The sequence below is a fragment of the Colobus angolensis genome, unplaced genomic scaffold, assembly GCF_000951035.1.
Source record: "Colobus angolensis palliatus isolate OR3802 unplaced genomic scaffold, Cang.pa_1.0 Scaffold237, whole genome shotgun sequence".
Taxonomy (NCBI): domain Eukaryota; kingdom Metazoa; phylum Chordata; class Mammalia; order Primates; family Cercopithecidae; genus Colobus; species Colobus angolensis.
In genome coordinates, this window is record NW_012115566.1 from 1,730,585 (window position 1) to 1,755,329 (window position 24,745).

Genomic DNA, 24,745 nt, shown 5'->3' on the forward strand with positions numbered 1-24,745 from the left:
AAACAAAAAAAAACAAAAATGGATTCTTTCAATCACAGTAACCCTGCCATCACCTCTGCTCTGCCTATGTACTTCGTAAGAAATTACTTGGTAAGATTGAGTCATAATCTAGGTCAGAGAATTAGACACAAGCACAAATGGCCTTGGCGAGAAGTTCTTCAGAAACCTGGATAACATCAGATTTTCAGATCCATGAAGGTAATCTCACTGGTACATTCAATAAACATTTATTAGCACCTGTGGAAAAGGCACAGAGGGGGATATAAGACTTTGTGAATCTGACCAACTGTGGAGGATTCATTACAGTCAAAAAGAATGGTCAGAGAAGCAGCCCCCAAATCACAACCATCCAGCCAGCAGACACCACAAACACCACAAAGTGCTGGGTTAGGGCAAGTAGCCAGTCTAAACATCCATTTAATTCCAATGGGAGAGAACAAACCATTTCAGGTCTTACCTGTTCTAGACAACTCTCCCATAGCCTCCTATCAAATACGTTTTGATTCCAAACACCTTCTAAAACTTAGAAGATAATTTGTCTAACCCAGTCTATATTTTCTAACACCTGATAATGTGTAGTGGTAAATAAAGCCCAGCCCACAATTCCTATAGTCGAGACTCCAGGGGGAGTGGCTTCAGATCAGTGACAAATGAGCACCAACTCTGGCACGTATGGCATGGGTCACTGTGATAGGATGTTTCTCCCTACGTGGCTTCTCTGATGTTGAACAAGGTATGAAATTCGGGTGAAGGCGTTTCCACATGCATTACACTGATAGGGTTTCTCACCAGTGTGGATTTTTTGATGTTCAATGAGGCCTGTATTCTGAGTGAAACTTCTTTCACACTCATTACATTTATAAGACATGGGAGTTTCAACATTTTCCAACTGGCTTTCTATCCTACTTTTCCAGGCCTCTCCCTGCTCAGGTTCCTGAACATTTTTATCCCCAATATGGATCCTCTGATGTCTCAGGAGATGTGAACTTCGCCTAAAGGCTTTGCCACACATATTGCACTGATATGGCTTCTCCCCAGTGTGGATTCTGTGATGTTCAAGGAGGCTGCAGCTCTGGCTGAAGGTCTTCCCACAGTCATCACACTCATAGGGCTTCTCCCCAGTGTGGGTTCTCTGGTGCTTGATAAGGTCTGAGCTGTGACTGAAGGCCTTACCACATTCTTCACACTTATATGGCTTCTCACCAGTGTGGACTCTCTGATGAATGACGAGGGCAGAGCTCCCAATGAAGGCCTTGCCACACTCCTCACATTCGTAGGGTTTCTCACCAGTGTGGATTCTCCTGTGTTTACTCAGGCCTGAGCTTTGAGCAAAACTCTTTCCACATTCATGGCAGATGTGCCGCCTCCCTCCTGTGGCATTTTTCTGCTTTCTTTGTAACCTGCCCTCCTGTTCACCAGCTTCTGCACATGTAGGAATCTGGACAATGTCTTCCCTCAGGTGGCACGATATCTTCCCATGCTCCTTTTCTTGAAGCTTCTCGGCTGGAGGCAAGTCCCTGCCCTTAGTCTGTTTTTCACCACCTGAAATAACAACCGGCAATTGTGGGTTATGCCCCACCATGGAAGGAAAGCTCTGTGATGAGTACCAGGGAGGCAAGAATTACAGAGATCTATAAATGCCTGGGATGAGGATTTAAGTGCTAGAATAAGAATGGGAATAAAAGGGGAGAACAGGAGTGCTGGGGAGGAGGGAGACCTAAGAATGGGAATGGGGCCATTGGAAAGGTACACACTGGGAGTGGAGGGAGTGGGTGGAAGATGGTGAGGATCCAGGACTATGCTGGGGATATATGTGGTCATTCTAAGTTCTAAGAATAGTAAGGCAGGGCCATGCATCTAGGATTAGATACTAAAAGAGTTGAACAGAAAGTGACATTAAATGGAGCAAGTGGAAGGATTTCTGAAATACCTTTGAGAAACAGCGATTGGGAGGCTGAGGCTGGCAGATCACTTGAGGTCAGGAGTTCAAAACCAGCCTGGTCAACATGGTGAAATCCCATCTCTATTAAAAAAACAAAAATTAGCCAGGCATGGTGGTGGGTGCCTATAATCCCAGCTAGTCAGGAGGCTAAAGCAGGAGAATAGCTTGAATATGAGAGGTAGAGGATGCAGTGAGCCAAGATTGCACCACTGCCCTCCAGCCTGGGTGACAGAGTGAGACTCAATCTCAAAAAAAAAAAAGAAAGAAAGAAATGAAACAGTGAAAGTGGAGACTCAGAAATTGGGCACTGATCAATGAAACAATAAAGACAGTTGTCTCAGCTCATATCCCAGGCAGAGGCAGGGTCCCCAAACAGAACTGGATTCAGTGCTGTGAATTTTATGCCACCAATGAGCTACGTGGCCTCAGACAAGTCAGGCAGTCTTCTCAGCCTCTGCACCCTCATCTCTGAGGTCAGGGTCTACAGTCAATGTCTAAGAACACTTCTAACTCTCACAATCTATGGTCCCAAGGCCCATTTTCTAAAGAGGCCCGCCAACTTTCCTCTTCAGTCAGGGATAGGATCAGGAAGGAGTACATCATCATTTACTGGGCATCTCCTATGAGGCAAACCTGTACTTGGGACTGTATTGACTTCAACCCATTTAACTTAACTAGAATACTGGCAGGGAGAGGAGAAAGCAAGGTCAGAAGGGATAAGCAGGCTGGGTGCAGTAGCTCATGCTCATGCCTGTAATTCCAGCATTTTGAGGGGCCAAGGCAAGAAGATTGCTTGAGCCCTGGAGTTTGAGACCAGCCTGGGCAACATAGCAAAACTCCATCTCGACAAAAAATAAAAACTAAAAAATTAGCCAAGTGTGGTGGTGCATGCCTTTAGTCCCAGCGGTTTGGGAGGCTGTGGTGAGAGGATCACTTTAGCCCAAAAGGTTGAGGCTGCAGTGAGCCATGATTGCTCCACTGCATTCTATCCTGAGTGACTGAGCAAGACCCTATCTCTCAAAAACAACAACAAAAAAGAAGGAGTAAGGAGCTAGTCAGTAACAGGTTTTCAGAAATGGTGATTGTGAATCCAAACACAATAGGGCTCAACAGCTTCCAACAACTCAACAGGTTCTAATGCACAAAGAATGCTAAGAAACCTTAACAGAAATTAGTGTCATTTAGTCTTACCCAGGGAAACCAGGTTGCCATGGTTCTCCTGCTTTTCATCTCTACAGAGATTCCCCTGAGATGAATCCTGCTGTGTCCATCCAGGGGTGATGGTCAGGGCCACATCTTCCACTTTCAACAACCCCTAAAACAATAGGTAATCCCATTGAAGAAGGGGCTGACCAAACTGGTGGAGTAGGGAAGATCTGGGAAGCACCCCCAACCCCCATCCCTGTCAACAGCTAGTAATAAACAGGAAAATCCTCTTGAGTGGGCACCTGAATAAAGTTAATGATAACCTCAAGATAGATGAGAAAATGCAGATCCCATTTGAGATCTGTATGGAGGATCTAGGATGGGAGTATAGGGGAATGGGGAGTGAGGAGTCTTCACAGGAAGCTCAACAGTAGTGAGGGGCACTGGGGGAGGGATAGGGGCTCCAGCTCACCTGGGACTCTGGAGCAAGCCTAGAAGCTACCACTGTATCTTCTCTGCAGCACCTTCCATGGGCAAGCACAGGGACCTGGAGAACTAAGAAGGAAAGAAGCTCTGTATGAGATGTACCCTGGCATTCAGCCTCCCTGCCTTGTGGAATCTAAGTTAAATAACTGGATTAATAGATTCCTGTCTCACGTGATTGAGCCCAGGAGTCTGAAGCTGCAATGAGCTGTGATTGGGCCACTGCACTCTAGCCTGGGCAACAAAGTAAGACCCTGTCTCTCTAAATAAATAAATTCCTGCCAAACAAGTTTATACAGAGTGTGCTCCTTTCCAAAATTCTTGGTCCCTACCCGCTGCAATCCCATAGCTAAACATACCTGTTGTGCTCTGCAGATACACAAAAACAATGCAAAAAGGCAGGATCCTTGTTAGCAGTTGTGAAATAAAAAGAACATAAAAATAAAAAAGTTTTCCATTTGAAGATCCTTTGAATTTTGCTAGATATAGGAGGAAAAATCGGATTTTGGGTGAGTATATCCTTAGTAGCTGTTAAGGTGCTTTTCGCTTTGGATTTGAAAAGCTAAGAGGAGTCAGACAAAGCTAGCTATGAAAAGCAGAGTAAGGGTCTGGCTTTATACAACCTACTGAAATTCAAGAGAGAGGAAAGTAAAGAACTTCAGGTTTCCTTATTATTCCTTATATAACTTCAGGAAGCATATATATTCCTCATATACTCCTTATATAACTTCAGGAAGCAAATTTTTAAAGGGGCACAAAACAGGTGGTTTAGGCTAGAACCTCTGTTGAAAAATAAAGATCTCATGTTGGCTAGAACATCCCAGTGATGTGTGTCTTGGGAACTTGTACATGTGTTTAAGACACATGAAAGGACATCTCAGAACATAAGCCATTTCCTATGCAGTGAATTTCATATTACTTTAATAACAGACCCAGGATTTAGAAGATTTATACCCTTTAATTTGCAATAGTCCTATAATTTATGAGATTGGCTGGCTGGCTTTACAAATTCTGTTTACTTTCTGCATAGGACTTCCCACTGTCATACGAATTGTATTATTAATGTGTTTATTTGCCATCTTCCCCACTTAAATGTAAGCTCCACTGGAACAAGAACAGTCTCACTGACAGTTCCATCCCCAAACCTAACTGGCCACCACACTGGAGGTCTCCATAATTACAAGTTAAACAAAGAAGAACAAAGACAAGTAGCTGGTATACACGATGTGGTAGCTTACACCTGTAATCCCAGCACCTTGGGGGGCCAAGGCAAGAGGATCACTTGAGCCCAAGAGTTTGAGACCAGCCTGGGCAACATGGTGAGATCTCATATCTACAAAAATTTTTTTTAAAAATTAGTAGGCATGGTGGTGCACACCTATAGTCCCAGCTACTCAGGAGGCTGAGGTGAGAGGATCGTTTGAGCCCAGGAGGTGGAGGCTGCAGTGAGCTGAGATAGTGCCACTACACTCCAGCCTTGGTGAAACAGCAAGACCTGTCTCAAGAAAACAAAAACCAATACAACAAAACAAAATCCAAACAAGAACCAATTCTTTCCAAACCTAAGTTTTACTAATATCTTATATACTATGTCCAGTCTTGGTTGAAAAAGTTTTCCATCATTATGTTGGAAATACTCCTTTTAGTCTCAGTCTTAAATGAGAGTTGATCTGTCATAGGCATATACACCACCTATCAATGAATTTTGTTGGCTATCCTTAAATGAAATTGGATGAAGTCTGCAGAATTCATACTGCCTAGAAAATAATCCTTACCTCTGTCTTGTAAGGGCTGGCATCCCAAAGATTCATGCTTGAGCAGAGCCTTCATTAGCTGAAATTGGCTACTTTGTGACTCTGGGGCTGGTGTCAACAATGCCATCTTGCAACAGAGCAATTCTTGCCCCTGGTCAACACCTGAAACCTAGAAATCATTTGTTCTTATTTTCATTTATTCATCAAACACTTCCATAGAATTACCTAGGTGGCTGGCACTATTTCCAAGATCATTATAAATGTTAACTCATTTAACGCAGAAAACAATAATCTTATAAGGGAGGTATTATTACACTCATTTTACTGATAGGGAAATTAAGGCATAGCCAGTTTAAGTAGCTAACAAGTGGCAATGCTAGGATGGGAGCTCAGGTAGAATGATGCCAGAGCACATGTTCTTACTATTACTCTATGCTCCTTCATATATACATTTGTGTTTTATGAAAACCCATTGGAAACTGGTGCAAAATTCTCAAAGAATATTGATACCTTTTATTATCTGAAAAGGGGATTACAATCTCTAGTTTACAGCATATGGGGGACCCAAATAACATCACAGTATGTGAAATCACCTAACATGGCCTGGCATATGATATGTCCTCATTAAATGCAGGTTTACTTCCAGACATTTATAGTATTATAAAATTACAGTTTTCAAGTTACTTTCTCATGTGCAGCTCAGAATTTCCCACATCCTTTATAAAGAATGAAACTAAGAGACTTGCACTGACTTTCCACTGTTACAGGGCTTGGGTGCAATAGACCCAAGTCAAGAACCTTGGTATCCAGCTCATCATTTAGAAGGCTCTGGCCACACAGGTCCTCTGAGGGTGTGTGCACAGGGACACTGGATGATGCAAAGAGGACACAGTCTCACAAAACAGGGAAGAACATGGAGGTAAAAGTAGGCCCATTTTCTACCAGAGGTTCATAACCAGTGGTCCATGAACTCCTTCCCATGGAGTCCATGAATTTGAACAGGACAAAAACTAATCTTATTTTTAACTGGTCTTTAAGAGAAAGTTAGTATTTCCTTCAATTATGAATGGAAGCAACAAATCAAAGTAGCATAAGCAGTACCCAGGACTTTATCACCAATAGAACCTGTAGATGTTTTTACATCACATTACAACCAGGCAAACAGATACTTATCACTACTTTGTAATTGCCAGTTATAAGCCCTGTCCCTAGGTCTTATTATTTAGTGTACTAATTTAAAAAAACACATATATGACTTTAACACAAATTTAATACTTTGCTAACTGTATGTTGATATGATTGTGTTCTTTTGTAACCCTTAATGGTTTCTTTATGTATTTAAAAAAAATTATTCTGAGAAGGATTCCAGGGACTTCACCTTACTGCCAAGGAGGTTCACGGTACAAAAAGAGATGGAGAACTCCTGGATCTTAAAGGAATGCCCCTCACTCCGATGTTGAGATTTCAGGAGGAAACAGACCACAGCGCTCAGATACTAAGTTCTTTCTACCTGCGGCGCCGGCTCATCCAGCTGCCTCTCCAAATACTCCAACAGCACCACCACCTCCTCCCCGCTCTCTGGATGCTGCTCCCGCACCCAGCTCTGCAGTTTCCCTGGCAGGATGGTCAGGAACTGCTCCAGCACCAGCAGCTCCAGGATCTGGTCCTTGCTGTGCATCTCAGGCTGAAGCCACTGTCGGCAGAGCTCTCGGAGCCGGCTCAGCGCCTCGCGGGGACCTGCAGCCTCCGGGTAGCGGAAGCCTCGGAAGCGCTCGCGGGAGCCCTCAGAGCCCAGATCTGGGCTACTGGGAAAACCGGCCTCTTCTTCCTCCACCTTTATGACCAGAAGCTCCATCTGGTCTTCTGTAGGCTGGGCATCCAGGGCTGTGCTTTCACTTAATTCTGTAGCCATCCTGGGCCAAGGCAGTACCTCAGGCCTCACTCTAGCTTCCAGCGCTATTTCTGCAGGAGATTCCTGAAAGGTGGGAAATAATTATTAACCAGTAAACTTGCAAGTAGTCCCTTCTCTCCTGCCCAGGAGCCCAGAGACATCTCTGGGGAACTGCTGCAGAAATTTCTCCATGTTCAATGGTTGTGCAGCTTAATCCTCTACACCACCCCAAGCCTGAATCCCACAGTAAGGTTCCAAAGGATGTCCTGGGGTGATCCTGGACATCCCCAAACCCCGGACTAATCAGGAAAAAAACTGAAATTGGTGAGGATCCAGGGCACTTCCTGGTCTCTCTAGGAAGCTCCTCTCAGTGACTTGCTGAGTTATCCCATTAACAACCAGGTCTGTGGTTGTCTAAATTCTAAGACGACTCTAACGATTTCCTGCCCTAATCCTCAGGACTTTGAATATGAGATAGCAAGTCCAGACCGACTGGACTGATCCCAAGGAGCTGAATTTTACCAACAACCTCAACGACCTCATAAGTAGATTCCTCTCAGAGCTTCCAGATAAGAGCCCAGCCCTACCAACTCTTTGGCTTTGGCCTGAGAAGACCCTAATACTGAACTCAGCTGAGCCTGCCTGGCCTTCTGACCTAGAGAACTAGAACAAACAAGCTGATTTTTTTTTTTTTTTTGCTTGTTTGTTTTGAGACGGAGTCTCACCTGTCGCCCAGGCTGGAGCGCAGTGGCATGATCTCGGCTCACTGCAACCTCCACCTCCCATGTTCAAAAGGTTCTCCTGCTTCAGCCTCCCAAGTAGCTGGGATTATAGGCGTGTACCACCATGCCCAGCTAATTTTTGTATTTTTAGTAGAGATGGGGTTTCACTATGTTCGCCAGGCTGCTCTTGAACTCCTGACCTCAAAAGATCTGCCTCAGCCTCCCAAAGTGCTGGAATTAAAGACATGAGCCACTGCGCCCAGCCCAGATTTTGTTTTAAGCTGATAAATTTGAGGTAAATGTTATACAGCAATAGAAAACTAATACAGTTGATTCCATATCTGCAGGTTCTGCATCAAGAGGTTCAATTAACCACAGCTGGAAAATATCTGGGAAAAAAATAACAAAAACAATAATTAAAAAATACAAATAAAAATATAACAAGAATTTACAAAGCATTTACATTGTATTTGGTTTATAAGTAATCTAGAGATGATTTAAAGTGTACAAGAGAAGCTGAGCCTGGTGCCACACTACTGCAGTCCCAGCTACTCAGGAGGAAGAGGCAGGAGGATCACCTGAGAGCCCAGGAGTTCAAGGATGCAGTAAGCTATGATTGTGCTGCTGTACTCCAGCCTGGGTAACGGTGCAGAGACTCTATCTCTTTAAAAAAAAAGTATACAGGAGGATGTGTGTAGGTTACAGGCAAATACTATATGCCATTTTATGTAAGACTTGAGCATCCACAAATTTTGGTATCAGTGGGGATCCTGGAATGAATCCCCCACAGATAGTGAAGGATGGCTGTACCAGGTCTTATCTGTGGTCAAGGTACTGCAGTGAGGGGAAGAAGAAGGATAGAAGGACCTGGACCAAAAGAAATACGACTGAATTAACAAACCTTGGCTGCCTGCTAGTGAGACCCTCAGTTATATCTGATGTGACACTTGCCCAAAAAACTGGCAAAATATTCACATTAAAATTCAGCTGAAAATAGGGTTTCTGCAGGTTCTTCTGATCTACGGGCTGGAGGCCCTTCAGTTTCTCTCAGAATCATCAAGGAAGCTGAAAACATCACCAAGCCCTTGCCCTGGAGAGAGCACAGGCTGCCCCTGGTCTTTGCCACCTCCTCAATCTGCCACTCTCTTTCTTCCCCTTCAAGCCTGAACTTCTTAAAAGAAAGCCCTCAGTCCCTGATTCTAGTCCTCACCTCCTACTAAGCCTTCCACACACTGTAGGCTGCAAATTGCCAACACCACTAAGATTTCACCTGCAGAAGTAACCAAAGAGACTTCCCTCAATTCCCATTTTCCATGGCCTCTCCTCAGGCAACTGGGCTGAGGATACTGCCCATTTCCAGAAACTCACTTGTCCTTTGTTTCAAGAACCTTCCTTTCTCCTGCTTTCCTCCTTCCTGGTTCTTCTCAGCTCCCATCATAACCTGGTTAAGTGTTCTGAAGCCAGGTTTCCTGAGGTCATCATCATCCTGGTTTTACTACCTACTAGCTCTGTGCCTCCCTTTCCTTATCTGTAATAGGGATAGTGATAGTAGATAGGGCCATTATAAGCATTAAGTGAGTGTATAACGTCCTTATAACAGTGCCTGGTGTGTGGACATGAGGAACATGGCTGTGCTGCAATCAGGCAGGCATAGGCCGAGGTAAACATCCTGCATGACTCAGTGGGATTGGAGCGCAGGCACACAATTCCGTGCATTATATAATCACGGTTATGTAGCCATAACCTGGGGAGGTTCATCACCTGGCTCTAAGACACTGTTGTGAGGTGTATAAATGCAGCACTGACACTGTGAAAGAGCTGCTGAGTAAAGCCATGTCCCATCTACCTGCTGTCTCTCGAGTGTTCTTCCAGCTCCCTGCCCCCCCATCTACCTACTCCCCTCGGACCTCAGCTGGGGCTTGAACTGGACATTTGGCATAGTGGGCAGGATGAGGTGAGTGGGTCTTCAGCTCCCAGGCTCCCGGGCCGGCTAGCAGTCACAGCATGAGCTGTGGCAGCCGTGGTGCGAGGATGGGCTCTGGTGGGAACATGGGCGACACTGGACAGGCCCTCCACGAGTGTGGAGAAGGAGCTGAAGCACCTGGAAGTGCACAGCACCGAGGAGTGTGCCTTTGCCAACAGAGTCAGATGGGCATTTGTGACTGTGCTGCAAGAGGTGCATGCCCAGTCTCTGCTGGACGCAACGCAGGGACGAGGAAGAACCTCCATTACAGGCTCACCCAGTCTGCCAGAAAACAGAGCATGAACAGCCACTGGGCCCCAAGGGTGGGCCTACAGACCCCCTACCACAGTGAAGCACATTTCATATAGTGTTTGTACCCCCACTGAGTTGCAGGAGTTAGGTAAGCAGTGCCAGCAGCATCTGGGGGAGCCCCTCCCTGCCTGAATTCTCTCTCTGGGACAAAGGAGCTGATCCATTTCCTGCTCCGCCTCTGAGATGGAAAAGCTGGCTTCTTTAATTCCAGTGTGGACTGATACAGTGAAATACCAGAAACTGTCAGTAGATGGCAGTCGTATACAGACTTAGTGCAAGTCATTCGGCAAAAGGACATTGCTGGGCGACTCGGTCCCGCCGGAGCGTTCCAGCTCAAAGATTACCTGCTGCAGTCAGGCAGAAATGTAAAGCCCTTCCTGTTTGGGAATTGGCCAAGGTGCCGGACTTAGGGGGACACCGGACAACCAAAGGCCGTATGTGGACTCGGCAATCCACTGGTCCCTAAACCTGAATAAGTTTCCGAGCAGGGCTGCATTTATGAAAGCTGGTCAGTGAAAGTAAAACCTGTATCTTCGGACCTTGGTATCGGCCGCTTGGCTCCCCGCTTATGCACTGTGTGTGCACTGTGTGTGTCTCTCCCATGCCTGAGGACAGGTCAGGCTGGGGTGGATGTTTTGCATGGCTTAGCAGCTGTGCCATCTATCATGGATTTGATAGACCACCTGACAACAGAACTGGGATGCTGCCACTGTGTGGTGGAGTTGGCCAATGCATTCCTCTTAATCGACATTGCTCCAGAGAGCCAGGAACACTTTGCCTTCATGGGAGGGTGACGATGGACTTTCACAGTGTTGCTGCAGGGATATATGCATAGCCCCAACATAAGTCATGATCTTATTAATGATGTTATTATATTAACCTCTGATTCTCTTGCAGATTTAGAAGCAGGAATGCAGCCTCTTGCCTGGAATTGGGATGATGTGGCTGAAATCACCTTCCTGGCAGCCAAACAGGCTATTCAGCAGGCACAAGCCCTACGGGTAGCTGATCAGGGGCACCCATTTAAACTTGATGTGCATGTGACCACAGATATTTTTGACTGGGGCTTATGGCATCGCACAGAGCTCTTTAGAATGCCAGTAGACTTTTGGTCCCAACTTTGGAAGGGAGCTGAGCTCTGGTATTCCTTGACAGAGGAGTTAGTAACTGCATATGCTGCCCTTTAGACTCATGACAGCCTGGCAGGACCGGCTACAGTCATTGTGCGCATGACTTACCCAACAGCAGGGTGGGTATGCTCATGGGTAACAACCCGTACACTGGGATGCCACAGACATCCACGTTTGCAAAGTGGGGTGCCTAAGCCTACTTGGAACAGCAAAGTATGCTAAGTCAAGTCCCTTAGCAGCACAATTACAAGAAGTCTTAGTACCTACTGTCCTAATGCAAGATAAGGCTATGGGACCTGAGGCACCCCTAGACCCTGAGCCTTCATCTTTTAAGGAAGGGCATCTCCGCATTCCCAATAGGGCGTGGTACACAGATAGGCCTAGCCAGGGTGCTACTGCTCCCTGGACTGCTGTTGCAGCCCAGCCTAGTACTGACACCCTACGGTTTGATACCAGGTGTGGACAAAGTAGCTAATAAGCTGAACTCAGGGCAATATAAATGATGATCACCAAGAAGGTGACACCTATGGTAATCTGCACCAATAGCTGGGCAGTTTATCAAGGCTTAACCTTGTGGCTAACTACCTAGAAGTTACAGAAGTGGTTAGTCACTGACCCATGTAGGGCCAAGCCATGTGGCCAGACCTATGGGAGAAAAGATGACTTCCTCCAACCAGGTATGGGGACAAACGGTAACCTGTTGTTGCCTGCCCCAATGCCCCTAAAGGTAGGCAAGCAAAAAACCTGGCTTAATATATAAGGCAACATCGGGGTAACATCACCATGGGGTGGTTGCCTACTATAACCGGAAATTATTGCTCCCTGTATTACTACTGTGGCCTGAGTGCCTACAGCTTATGTGTCAGGCCTCTATGTATACACTGGGCCTGTGTGCCCAGAGCCTATGTGTCAGACTTACGAGTCAAGACTGTGTGTATGTATCAGCCCTGGGTGCCGAAAGTGTATATGTCAGGCCTGCGTGCCAAACCTATATACTGGGCCTGTGTACCTAAAAACCTATGTCTCCCTCGGCCAAGGGGGTGGAGTGTAAGGTAAAAATGGATGTGCTTTGGTCAAGAACAGGCCGAGGCAGATATGCAGGCCAGTGTGACTCAGCGAGTCTCGAACGCAGGCGCACCACTCCACTTGTTATATAACCTGTTTGTGTAAGCTCATACTTGGCTCACAGCCACTATTGTGTGTAAATGGTATAACTGCCCTGCTGACACTGTACATAGGACTCATGCCCAGAGAGGGAAAAACTGCTGACCCTGGAAGAGAGAACTGGCCGTCTTGCAGAAGGACAGAGGGGAGCCAGGAATTAACAAGCGTGCCAAGGAGTACAGCTGTAAGTGTGGGAGCGGCAGAAGCCACAGAGCCGGTTGCTGAGAAGGGCTGTGGTCGGAGGAGGCACCTGAGACAGAGGCAGACAGTGTGAGAGCTGCAGCAGCTCCTGCTGACTAAAATCATATTTTACCTGTCTACAGCCCCAAGTGTTCTTTCGACTATCTGCCACCCATCCAACAACTCCCCTTGGACCTCAGTATGGGCTGGAACCTGACACTTGGCATGACAGTGGTAAGTACCATATACATATTGGCTAATAGTATAATTCACTGGTCTTTCTTTTTTTAAAGAAGAGTAGGCCTGGCGGTTCTGTTCTTGACCTTTTCTTTTCTCTATCCACAGTCTTCCCCAGAACTATGTTTAATCACTTGCAAGGTTTTAATTTCTATTTCTAGGCTGTAGACTCCTGATCCCTATCCTGAGCTGCCTCCCAGATAGTCCTATATAGAAATCTTGCAAACAAATCCAATTCAATATGCCCCAAATCAAACTGATTTTCTTGCTTCCTAATCTACTCCTTCCTCAGTATGGTATTCTCTAGAAACAATAGCACCAGCCACCAGGTTTCCTCAGAGTCCTCACTTTGTAACGGACGATTTCTATATTTTAGGAGGGAAAAGTAAGATATTCTGAAAGACAGCCTATCCTAGAAGCCATGAGACCTGGGCCTGATCTAAGAGGGAAGGGAAACCTGAGATTCCTGTGAACCAGCTGGGACTAGATTTTAAACTAGAAGTGAGTGACTGCAAAATTATTTGACTGGACTCAGATGTCAGTAAGTCTGTCTTTACTCAGTGGAATGGAGAGGCTAGAAAATGTAAGGCTGGGCCGGGCGCGGTGGCTCACGCCTGTAATCCCAACACTTTGCAAGGCCGAGGTGGGCGCATCACAAGGTCAAGAGATCGAGACCATCCTGGCCAACATGGTGAAACCCCGTCTCCACTAAAAATACAAAAATTAGCTGGGCATGCGTGGTGGCGGGCGCCTGTAGTCCCAGCTACTTGGGAGGCTGACGCAGCAGAATTGCTTGAACCTGGGAGGCAGAGGTTGCAGTGAGCCGAGATCGTGCCACTGCACTCCAGCCTGGCAACAGAGCAAGACCATCTCAAAAAAAAAAGTAAGGCTGGCAGAGGTTACAAAGGGAAAAACAATTCCAAATCTGTATCCTGAACCTCTATTCCTCAGTCCAACTCTCTATAGTTCAAAGGATGGTAGGGAATAGAAGGTAATTAGGAAACTGAGAGAACCCATTGATTGTTACAAATGAAAAGTACCAGAGAACACTTCCTCCTAATAAGCTGCCACAAGAGATCTGGGGCACTGCTACATGAGCTAATAATACCAAAATAAGTGCCCCTAAATCTAATCTACTCTTTAGATCCAAATACTAGTGTACAGGCAAAATATAGGAAAAAATTATATTAAAGACTTTCAAACTTTGTTACATATTAGAATCACTAGGGAACTTTTAAAACTCCTAATGCCTTGGGTACAATCGAGATCAATCAGGCTGGGTGCAGTGGCTCACACCTGTAATCCCAGCACTTTGCGAGGCTGAGGCAGATTGCCTGGAGTCAGGAGTTCAAGAACAGTCTGGCCAATATGATGAAACCCTGTCTGTACTGAAAATACAAAAATTAGCTGGGCATGGTGGTACACACCTGTAATCCCAGCTACTTGGGAGGCTGTGGCATGAGAATCACTTGTGCCTGGGAGGTGGAGATAGCAATGAAAAAAAAAAAATCAATTAAATCACTCTCTGGGGGTGGGACTCAGCATCAATAACTTTTAAAACTTTCTAGGTGATTCTAATGTGCAGCTGAGTTTGAGATCTAATAAGTTAAAGATACTAAAAAGAAGCAATCGACCAAATCCAGAATGTGAGGCATTTTATAAAAGAGAAGGTTCAAGTTCCTCAATAAATAAATGGTATTTTTACCAAAAGGAGTGGGAGGGAATGGGAACAGTCATAGATTAGGAGACTGAACAGACTTACCAAATAAATGCAAATGGTGAACCATATTTGGACCCCACTGAAAACAACTGTAAAAAGACTATAAAAAAAACTGTAAAAATATTTGAGAATTATTTGAAAATCAAGATAATGATATCAAGGAATTACTGTCAATTTTGTTGCATGTGATGATACTATGATTATATTAAGATAAAAGTCCCTATATATAAGAAATTGACACTGAAGCACTTGTACTTGTGAGTGAACTAAAATGTTTCCATCTGCAATTTACTATAAAATGAAAGAGAGGAGGAATGCAATGAGGAAAAAAAAAAGAAATAAAAAAAGAGGGGGAGAGGGAGGAAGGGAAAGGAAGACAAAGAAAGGAGGGAGAGGGAAAAAAAGGAGAGAGGGAAAGAGGGAACAAGTAAAAGGGAAGGAGGAAGACAGAAGGGAAGGAGGAGGAGAAGGGAAGGAAAGAGAGGGGAAAGGAGGGAAAAGAAGAATGAAAATGACCAAAAGATGATGGCTGAAGCCGAGTCATGGTTATATTGGTGTTCACTGTAACATTCTCTCTACAACTAAATGTGTTTAAATTTCTCTCCAAAATTTTAGAAAATTGAACAAAGTCTTAACTTCCTTCCTTCCTGAATAATACAGTCAAAAAGCATTAAGGTGGGGTCAAAGAAGGCAAGAGAGAGCCACAGCCCAACCCAGAGTGAATCTGGAGCCCAAGTGGAATGAGGAGGGTGTCCACGGTGGGAAAGGGAGGAAGTCTATGGCAGGAAAACAACACTGATACATTTATATCATTTATTCCACAAACTCCATTTAGGTTTCACTACCTGGACCCTACTTGGATCTGAGCCAAACTGATCACAGCGGGAAGGCACAAGATTGGGAAATTGGCTGTGAACACAAATTATTTATCAAATCAGTAAATATACTGATGATAAGGAAAGGAAAGTTTCTCATTAACAGAAAAGAGTTACAAGTCTAGAAAAGAGAGTTAACCCTGTCGAAGTTGGGTTGAAATGAAGGGTGTTAGTATGAAGCCAGTTTCAGGCTAGGGCGTTCCTGGAAGCTCAAAAACTAGTGCATCTCCAGCACTAAGCAGGACATCAGATTTTTGCTAAAACCAGGGGTCCTCATCCTTTTTCACTATTAAAAACTTCTATTGTTCCTCCTAATCTCCAGCCAAGGAAAAGGTACCCCCGAATCTTAAAGCCTTTGGGAGTTTGAGTATCACAACGTACAACACAAACCAGTTTTGGTCTTTGCTTTGGGATACTCTTTTTCAGAGTATCTTATTTTTCCCTCCTAAAATATAGAAATAATCCATTACAAAGTGAATTGATGAATGACAATAAAATTGAAAGCAACCGTACAAAAGCCAGTAATTAAAGATAATGTGTCATCATAGTTATAAATAATAATACTACTAATAAAAGCAAATCTTTAAATCATGCTTACTCTGCACCTTACACACATTAATGCATTCAATCCTCACAACAACCCAGTGAGTTAGGGAATATTATCCCCATTTTGCAAAAGAGTAAAATGAGGCAGAGAGAGGTTAGGAACTAGTGAAAAGTCACACAGCCAATAAGTGGCAGAGGCAGGATTCGAATTAGGTAATCTGACTCCAACGTTCTGGCTCTTGGCCAGTACCACAGAATAATTTAAAGACCTTGAAAGTGACCTTGTTACCAGTCAGTGCAAAAATGTAACGGCTCCCATTTTCGAGGCTTGTCTATGTGACCCATGCATCCCGTCTCCAGATACCCTCAAGAACCGACCCAGACACTCGGTAACGGATCTAAACAAGGGACACTCATATTGGGCTCTACGAGGGAACGCCGAGCACCACTTCGTTCAGACGCAGAGCGCCCTTCCCTCCCCCACGGCTTCTCGCAGGGGTCTCCCTCCTTGGGAGCCGAGGCTGCAGGAACTGGGGAGGGAAGGGCCTCTCTCCACAAATTCACACACACACACACCCACACACCCCTGCAAACGCACCTCTACCAGGGGACAAAAGAACTGCAGGACCGACAGGAGGAGAGCCGCGGGATGAGATTTAACCCCACAGTGGAAGGCGGACGCCCAACTGGCGTCCGCTACTCACCCCATACTCACAAAGTGCTCGAAACTAGCAAACCACCCGCAAGGCGGGGCACAGAAGCCACTTCCGGGCCTCTCTAGCCACCTCCCTGACAGACTCTGTCGTTTGCTAGCTCGACACCTCGTTTCCCCTCCCCTTTTGCTATTAAAGAGGCTTTTGAATTTTTATTTTTCCAGCTATAACTAAGGGAGAAAGGCAAGGTGCAGAACTCTTTCCATAATTTGCTATATTTGCGAATAGAAGAGAGTAAAAAGAATCTAAATTATGCTTGCCTGTGTGGCACAAAGAAGCCATGGAAAAATAAATCGGAAAATTAATAATGGTGGTTACCTATGAGAGGTGAACGGTCAGAAACTGAGTGAAAAGGGGGACAAGAGTGAGAAGGAAAGTGTTACGGTACGTGTTTTAAATGTACTTTTAATTTTAGAGTTGATTGCATTGCCTAATTAAAATATGAATTCTAAATACATGAATTTTAAGGAGTATGCTGCGTGGTTTACATAGAAAATCCAAGATAATCTAACACTCAAATTATGATGATTAATAAGAGAGTTTAGCAAGGTGGCTGGACTTTTTAAAATTCATGTTCACAATCACATTCTTCATCAAAATTATAAAAATATAATTTTTAAAAGACAGCTATCACAGAAGCAAAGAAACACAAAAGATAGCTGAATGGAAACATTAGAAACTTTATTCATTAAGGATAAGTACGTGAAATATATACCATGTCTATATATATGAGAACGCAATATCATAAAGATATAATTCCTTCCTAAAATAATACACAAATTCAGTACAAAGCAAATCAAGATTCCAATTATGCTCAGTGGAACTTGACTAGTTGATTTTAAATTTATATGGAATAATTGAAGAGTGATGAATCCAAGACATTTTTAAAACAAATGAAGGAGCTGCAGAAACTTGCCCTATATAATTTATTATACATTTATAGCCGCTAAGACAATATAGTATTTGCACAACTACAGACAAATAGACCAGTGAAACAGAACTGAGGACTGAGCAACAAACATGTATGGGTGGCTGCTTGATATATAACAGAAATTGCATTACAAATCAGTGAGGAAGAAAGGAGCTACTTGACAAAATAGTACTGTAATATTTGGATATCTAAATGAAAAAAAAAATTGGGTTTCTACTTTATATGTTGCACAAAAAATCAATTCCAGTAAGCAAACTTTCAGACTTTTAAAAGAAAATTTAGAATCATTGCTCTTTTTTCTATTCACAAGTTTGCTTCTATAGAATCATTTTTTATGAGCTCAAGTAAAGCAAGATTTCTTTTAAACTGCACAAACATACAAACTATAAGGAAAACAGTAAATAAATTTGACCTCATTAAAAATTAAAACTATATCAAAAGATACTAGAAACTAATGGAAAAGATAATTAAATTAAAAGGTTGGGAGAAGATATTTGCAACACATACAGTCAACAAAGGATCAGTCCACTGAATATATAATGAACATCTCCAAATGAGTAAGAGAGAAAAAGTCAACAATCATGCAGAAAAAAAAAGGCAAAAAATATGCACAGGCAATTCCCAGAGAGGAATCTTGAATGACCAATAAACATAAGCATATATAGTTAATCATTAGCAATTAAATAAAGGCAAATTGTAAATCATTTTATACCAACACTGATAAGAATGTGAAAATTTTGAGACTCTCATACACAGTTGCTGGGACTATAAATTGGTACACTCATCTAAAAAAGCAATTTTGAGGCCGGGCGCGGTGGCTCAAGCCTGTAATCCCAGCACTTTGGGAGGCCGAGACGGGTGGATCACGAGGTCAGGAGATCGAGACCATCCTGGCTGACACCGTGAAACCCCGTCTCTACTAAAAAATACAAAAAACTAGCCGGGCGAGGTGGCGGGCGCCTGTAGTCCCAGCTACTTGGGAGGCTGAGGCAGGAGAATGGCATAAACCCGGGAGGCAGAGCTTGCGGTGAGCTGAGATGCAGCCACTGCACTCCAGCCTGGGCAATAGAGCAAGACTCCGTCTCAAAAAAAAAAAAAAAAAAAAAGCAATTTTGAATTATATAGTAAAGTTGAAATATATGGTAAACCTGAAAATGATACACACATTGGCCCAGCAGCTTCAAAGGACTTACCCTGTTAGGAGCTCTTGTACATAAACAAAAATGTTAATTGACTAGTCTAGGCCAGATGTAGTTTCAGATGCTCAGGATATAACAAGGGCAATAAAAGGTAAAGACCCCTGTTCTCATACAGCTAATGTTCCAAGGGAGACTGAATCAAAAATAAATAAATAAAATAAACAAAAACAAAGAAAAGAATTAAGCAGAATAAATAAATACATAAACTGGAATGGAGGTTGATAAGCACTGTGGTTTTAAAAAGGGGAAAGAGAGGAAGAAAAAGATGAAAATCAGGGTAGAGAGACGAGAAGTCCTGGCATGAGAGGGGGCTAACTTCAATATAAATAAGATGGTGTAAGTCTGGTGACATTTTGGCCAAGATCTGAAGGAGATGAAGGCGTTAGCCCTCTGCATATCTAAGGAAGAGTGTTCCTGGTAGAGGAAACAGCAAGGGAGCCAGATTGGCTGAGGTGGAGTGAACAATAGAGGGTATCAGCGATAAGGTTACTCTGGGATTTTTAAGCAAGAATTTTAGTAAGTTGTGCTTTCAGGAATAATACTCAAGAGAAGTTAAAGAAATAGGGCTAGGCAGAGTAGTTGAACTAGTGCAGTTACAAGAGAGGCTCCAGCTGATCCTCTCAGGAGCTCAAGGGATGGGACAGTCCTTAAGAATTGCTTTGCCTTGATGTAAGGGGCATGAGGTGGAAGGAATGTAACCTTCTGTGAGGCAACTTTTTGACCAAGGAAAATTCCCAGAGACAGGCTCAATTAAGAGACATCAGCTACCTACTCTCCTGTTTGTCTGGTATAGTAAGAAATGGAAATAACTATTCCAGAGGAATGTTTATAATTTCCTTTCTTCCTGAGGAAATCTATAAGAATAGATTAGTAAAAAGATTTACAGTTCCTAGTGTTGTAGCATATCTTAAAGTCATAAAGGATATTTACTGTCTCTCTCCTCTACTATCCATTCTAGATTCCCCTCATCCTTTACTATCATCTGTGATCATTTAGGTAGTTTACCTGGTAGGTGACCAAAACACTCTGGTAACTATGTTCCTCTCAGATTGTGGCTGCTGCACTTGTCCACTTAATAATAAAGATTGTACCGAGGAGGCTGAGTGCCATGGCTCACACCAATAATCCCAGCATTTTGGGAGACTGAGGCAGGTGAATCACTTGAGGTCAGGAGTTCAAGACTAGCCTGGACAACACGGTGAAACCCCGTCTCTACTAAAACTACAAAAATTAGCCGGGCGTGGTGGCAGGTGCCTGTAATCCCAGCTACTCAGGAGGCTGAGGCATGAGAATTGCTTGAACCTGGGAGGCAGAGGTTGTAGTGAGCTGAGATCATGCCACTGCATACTGCATTCCAGCCTGGGAGACACAGAGTGAGACTCAGTCTCAAAAAAAAAAATACAAAATAAATAATAAATAAAAGATTGTACTGAGGAGAAGCAAGAAGCAAGAGACAACCTAATGGATAACATGAGTGACAAACTTCACTTTTCCCTGTCCCCACTGTGTAATAGCAGACTTACCTTCTCTTGATATTGGAACCATCAACTTCTGCCAGGGTGGTGACTCCTCTTCTTGCTGCTGATGTCAGAAAAAGGAGGCGAAAAAATCTGTGTGGCAGCCCTACCTTTCCATTTACAGGGACTCCGTATTTGTCATGGTGAAAATGTTCTTCTAGGAATGAAGACTTTTGGACTCACAGAGCCTAGAATCAAGAGGGTACATAGAGAGCACATCTTTCCCTGTGTGGATCACTAGGAGTGAGGGAATTCAGAGCTACTTATACCTCTACTCCTTTGTTCCCAGGCATGCATACTTGCATACTAGGAAACAAACACTACATAATAATTATTGTCTTAGGGTGTTTATACTTGGCTCTGGAGGATGACACCCCATTGTTTCAGGGTATCATATGTAAGTTGGCACTTTAGCTATGATTTCAAAGCTATGCTCTATCTGGCCAGCATGTTCCTGGTGGCTAAGCGTGTGATAGAACCAGTGGATCCCATGGTCATGTGCTCACTGCTACACCTTCTTTGAACCTATGTGAAGTTATGCCAGATCCTATGTGAGTGGATCAATGATTCTGTATGTTCTTGGATAATAGTACTAGCTGAGTCCTGTGAGCAGACAAGGCAAACCCACACCAGAATATTTATTAATTCTAGTCAAGATGAATCACTTGCCACTGATGGGATTGGTCCCCTCATGATGTGCTACCGTATCAATACTCAATATCAATTTTTGTTGCAAGTAAGTTGGACATTCAGTTGTAGCCAGGCGCCACTGAGCGGGGAGAGACCATGCTGTTAGGCATAGATAGCCTCCATCTCTGCTGCTATGTTTACCTTGTTCATGACTCCATCTTGCCAGCACTGGGGTGGCTAATGATGGAGGCTGGTTAATATAAACCAGCAAGGTCATTCTGTCTGCTTATTTGTTCATTGCCTTTTCCATGGTGAATGTTCTATAATGGCTTTTAATGTGTACAACAGAGATCTTTGGACTTTCTTCCCACTCTTACAGGTCCATCCACATGACTCTCTTTCCCTAAAGGATATATTATAGATCTTCCTATCATTTTTCATTACTTTATTTCTTTTTTTTTTTTTTTTTTTTTGAGTCATGGTTTCACTGTGTTGCCTGGGTTGGAGTACAGTGGTGCAATCTCAGCTCACTGCAACCTCCGCCTCCTAGGTTCAAGCAGTTCTTTTGCCTCAGCCCCCTGTATAGCTGGGACTACAGGCACATGCCACCATGCCTGGCTAATTTTTTCTTTTTTTTTTTTGTATTTTTAGTAGAGAACTGGTTTTACCATGTTGACCAGGCTGATCTGGAGTTCCTGACCTCAAGTGATCCACCTGCCTTGGCCTTCCAAAGTCCTGGGATTACAGGTGTTAGCCACCATGTCTGGCCCAATCTTTTTTCTTCTAGTTCCCTAAAAACCAGACATGATATTCATCATTACCCTAAATATACTAGATATATTTTTACCTGTAGTCATATAGATAACTAACTGCACCTAACTAGGTGTACCATTCAAAACTCTGCCCATTGGCTGGAATTCCCTTGACTACTAATGCCAGGATCACATCAGAGAGGATTTCTAAGATAGCCACCATCTATTTTCAGCCTTTACTAACATACCATGATACTTAACCCAAATAATCCAAACTCAGTATTTTTCTTCCTCTGTCAATTAGTCATAAGGAAACTCCACCAAACACAATTATCACACACTCCTGTAGTCACAGGGATGAGCTCAAAGATAGGTGCTAGTGCGGTTGAGATGGATGATAGGAACATGTGGGCCACCTACTCAGAAAGCTTATTTGCCCTCTAGTCCTGCACATGTCCAATGCTGAACATACCACACACATCTTGTGAGGCACTGTTGCTGGACCCATCCAATCTGATATCTTGGTGGATCTGATAGAATTATAGTAATTCTTCATTGAGGAATATTATTGAAGAATAATTCTTCATTGAAGAATATATCATTGAAGATATATTGGAACCATTAACTCCTGCCAGGGTAGTGACTCCTTTTCTTGTCTGCTGATGTCTTAGAAAAAAGAGGCCAAAAAACCTTTGTGGCAGCCCTACCTTTCCATTTACATCTTCATTGAATATATTTCCCTGCTTCTGTAGAAAATGTATCCTAACAAGGCCTCCAACATATCACATTTTGCTCATGTGGTCTGAATAATACATTATCAGTAGAGTGAACCAATACAACACCCTTAGGAATTGTACCTTTAGTCCACATCCCTTCTGACTATAATATGATAGGGGGCAGGAGAAATAACATAGCCCCTGGGAAACAACCAGAAATAGAAACCTTTGTCTATCCTTTCATGCTTTTGTTCTTCCTTTCTAAGAGGGACGGAAAAGAATGCATTTACCAAATCAATGACTACACATTATGTACCTGAAGTCATATTAATCTGTTACAGAAAATATACTGCATATAGCATTGTAGCTGCAACTGGGGTTACTACTTGGTTGAGTCTGCAGTAGTTAACTGTCATTCTTCAGAGTCTGCCTGGCTTTGTAGAGGGCTGGTGAGATAAAGGTGGGGGATGATCATGTCTACCACCTTTGCATTCTTTTCATCTTTAAGATTGATATTAACCTTTCCACTCCCACTGAGATGCAAAAATTTTTTTTCTGAGTACTCTTGGTTGGGGAATGGGTAGCAGTTTCAGAAAGTACCACTTGGCTTTTTCCAGTACAATAACTCTGTAATAAACCGTAGCCCAAATGATCAACGTGGAGTTACTCCAACTCTAAAGTATGTTCATATTTTTATATTCAGAAATGAGAGTACTATATATTGTTTTATATTCAGAAATGAGAGAAATGACCAGTGCAGGCAGAGAGTGTCTGTTGACTCAATATGAGCCTTATCTGGGCCAGAACTTCATTTCTTATCTGGCCCCTATATGCCCACATCCTAACAGTGGGCCACAATGACGCTTTGGGTACCTAGGTATCAATGTCAACTCATATTTTGTGTAAAAGGTTCATCCTAAAAAGCTTTGGATATTCCTCCTTTCTCCAATATATATCTAACTAAATAAATGTCCTGGACTGCAGTCTTTCTGTAGAAGACTTGGGGAAATGTTCCATATGCTATTTGGTTTAGTGCTACATGGTCTTTCCTCTTGGGGACACAGCCAGTTCTGAGAATTAGCTCTAGTCCAAAAACTGCAGAAGGACTTGAGACTTTTTATTATGATAGTTGCCCTCAGCCTTATCACTTACCCTTGATTTTTAAAAAAAGTACTATGGATCAAATAATATTCATCTGTATATAAGCAACATCTCCCAGGGCCCTTGTCAGAATATTAAATCATAGTAGAGTGTCTCTATCTTGATACACTCTTTCTTATCCAAGTTTATATATCAGATTCCTGTTGACCCAGCTCTCTTAGGATCCAATTCTATATGTATGATCCTAGGTTCTGACACTACATGTTGGCTAGGTCCTACAGCAACTTTGGTAGATAGTGTTTTTACTCCCTTTGCAGACCCAGTACTTATCTAGCCAGATTTTGCTGTGATGTAACCCTAGGAACTAACGTAGTGTCCAGTTGTGGTGGTGGGGTGTGTCCTGAACGGGCACACATCTTCAAGCAAGTAGAGAACACCAGGGAGGAATGGGATACTTTTGAAGGTCCACAGGGTTCAGGAGAATCTGAGGAGTCAAGACTTTTTAGTGCTTTGGTCTAGATACCCATATCCTCAATTGTAGCATTCCATTCCTTTCCAATTAGCTCTCTGGCATTAGCTTCGCAAGCCTGCTAGATGTGACATCTTTTCTCAAGCTCTGCTACACATTCAGCTGAGCCCCAGGCCTGATCCTCAGCGTTTGCTGCCCTGTGGCTGAAGGAGACTCTTTATATGGTGCCAGGGATGTCTCTGAATTTTTCACTTCGCCTTATATTCATAATCACCCAATTCCATTGCTTTCTTCCAATGCATCTGTGGTCCTCAAAAACAGCTCTACCATTTCAAAGTCATTATAAATACGTTTTCTACCTAAATTCTAAAAACAAATTAGGAGAACATTCCTTCTAGGGCCTTTTGTGTTCCGACACATCTTACAGTATATGCAACAATGCAAGGCCCTGATCATTGTTTTGCCCATGCTATTTCTCAGGGTTATTTATGCAGCTCATAAGCTACCCCAACTCTTCTTTGTTTTTAGTGGCTCCCAGGCATCCAAACGATGACAGTTCCATCAGCTCTCCGAATGAGGTAAGGTAGAAGCCAGTCCCTTGGGCTACCCTCCAAAGAGCCAGAACAGAGGATGCATGCTCCATTTTTTCTTT

General features: G+C 43.4%; 1 protein-coding gene across 4 annotated transcripts; it reads right to left on the bottom strand.

Annotated features, from left to right (window-relative positions):
• Positions 1–211: 211 nt before the first annotated feature.
• Positions 212–16,831, bottom strand: ZKSCAN3 (zinc finger with KRAB and SCAN domains 3). 4 transcript variants are annotated; one of them, XM_011944894.1, is made up of 7 exons: positions 16,664–16,795; positions 16,347–16,463; positions 6,836–7,300; positions 5,347–5,494; positions 3,561–3,643; positions 3,134–3,257; positions 212–1,542 (listed from the first exon to the last, which is right to left on the bottom strand). In XM_011944894.1, the coding sequence occupies exons 3-7, from the start codon at positions 7,235–7,237 to the stop codon at positions 683–685; spliced, it is 1,617 nt and encodes a 538-aa protein (XP_011800284.1). In that variant the 5' UTR covers positions 7,238–7,300; positions 16,347–16,463; positions 16,664–16,795; the 3' UTR covers positions 212–682. The 4 variants fall into 4 exon arrangements, with proteins under 4 accessions (XP_011800284.1, XP_011800283.1, XP_011800285.1 ...); XM_011944893.1 differs by lacking the exon at positions 16,347–16,463 and having other exon boundaries at positions 16,664–16,831; XM_011944895.1 differs by lacking the exon at positions 16,347–16,463 and having other exon boundaries at positions 16,781–16,826.
• Between the last annotated feature and the right edge of the window lie 7,914 nt (positions 16,832–24,745).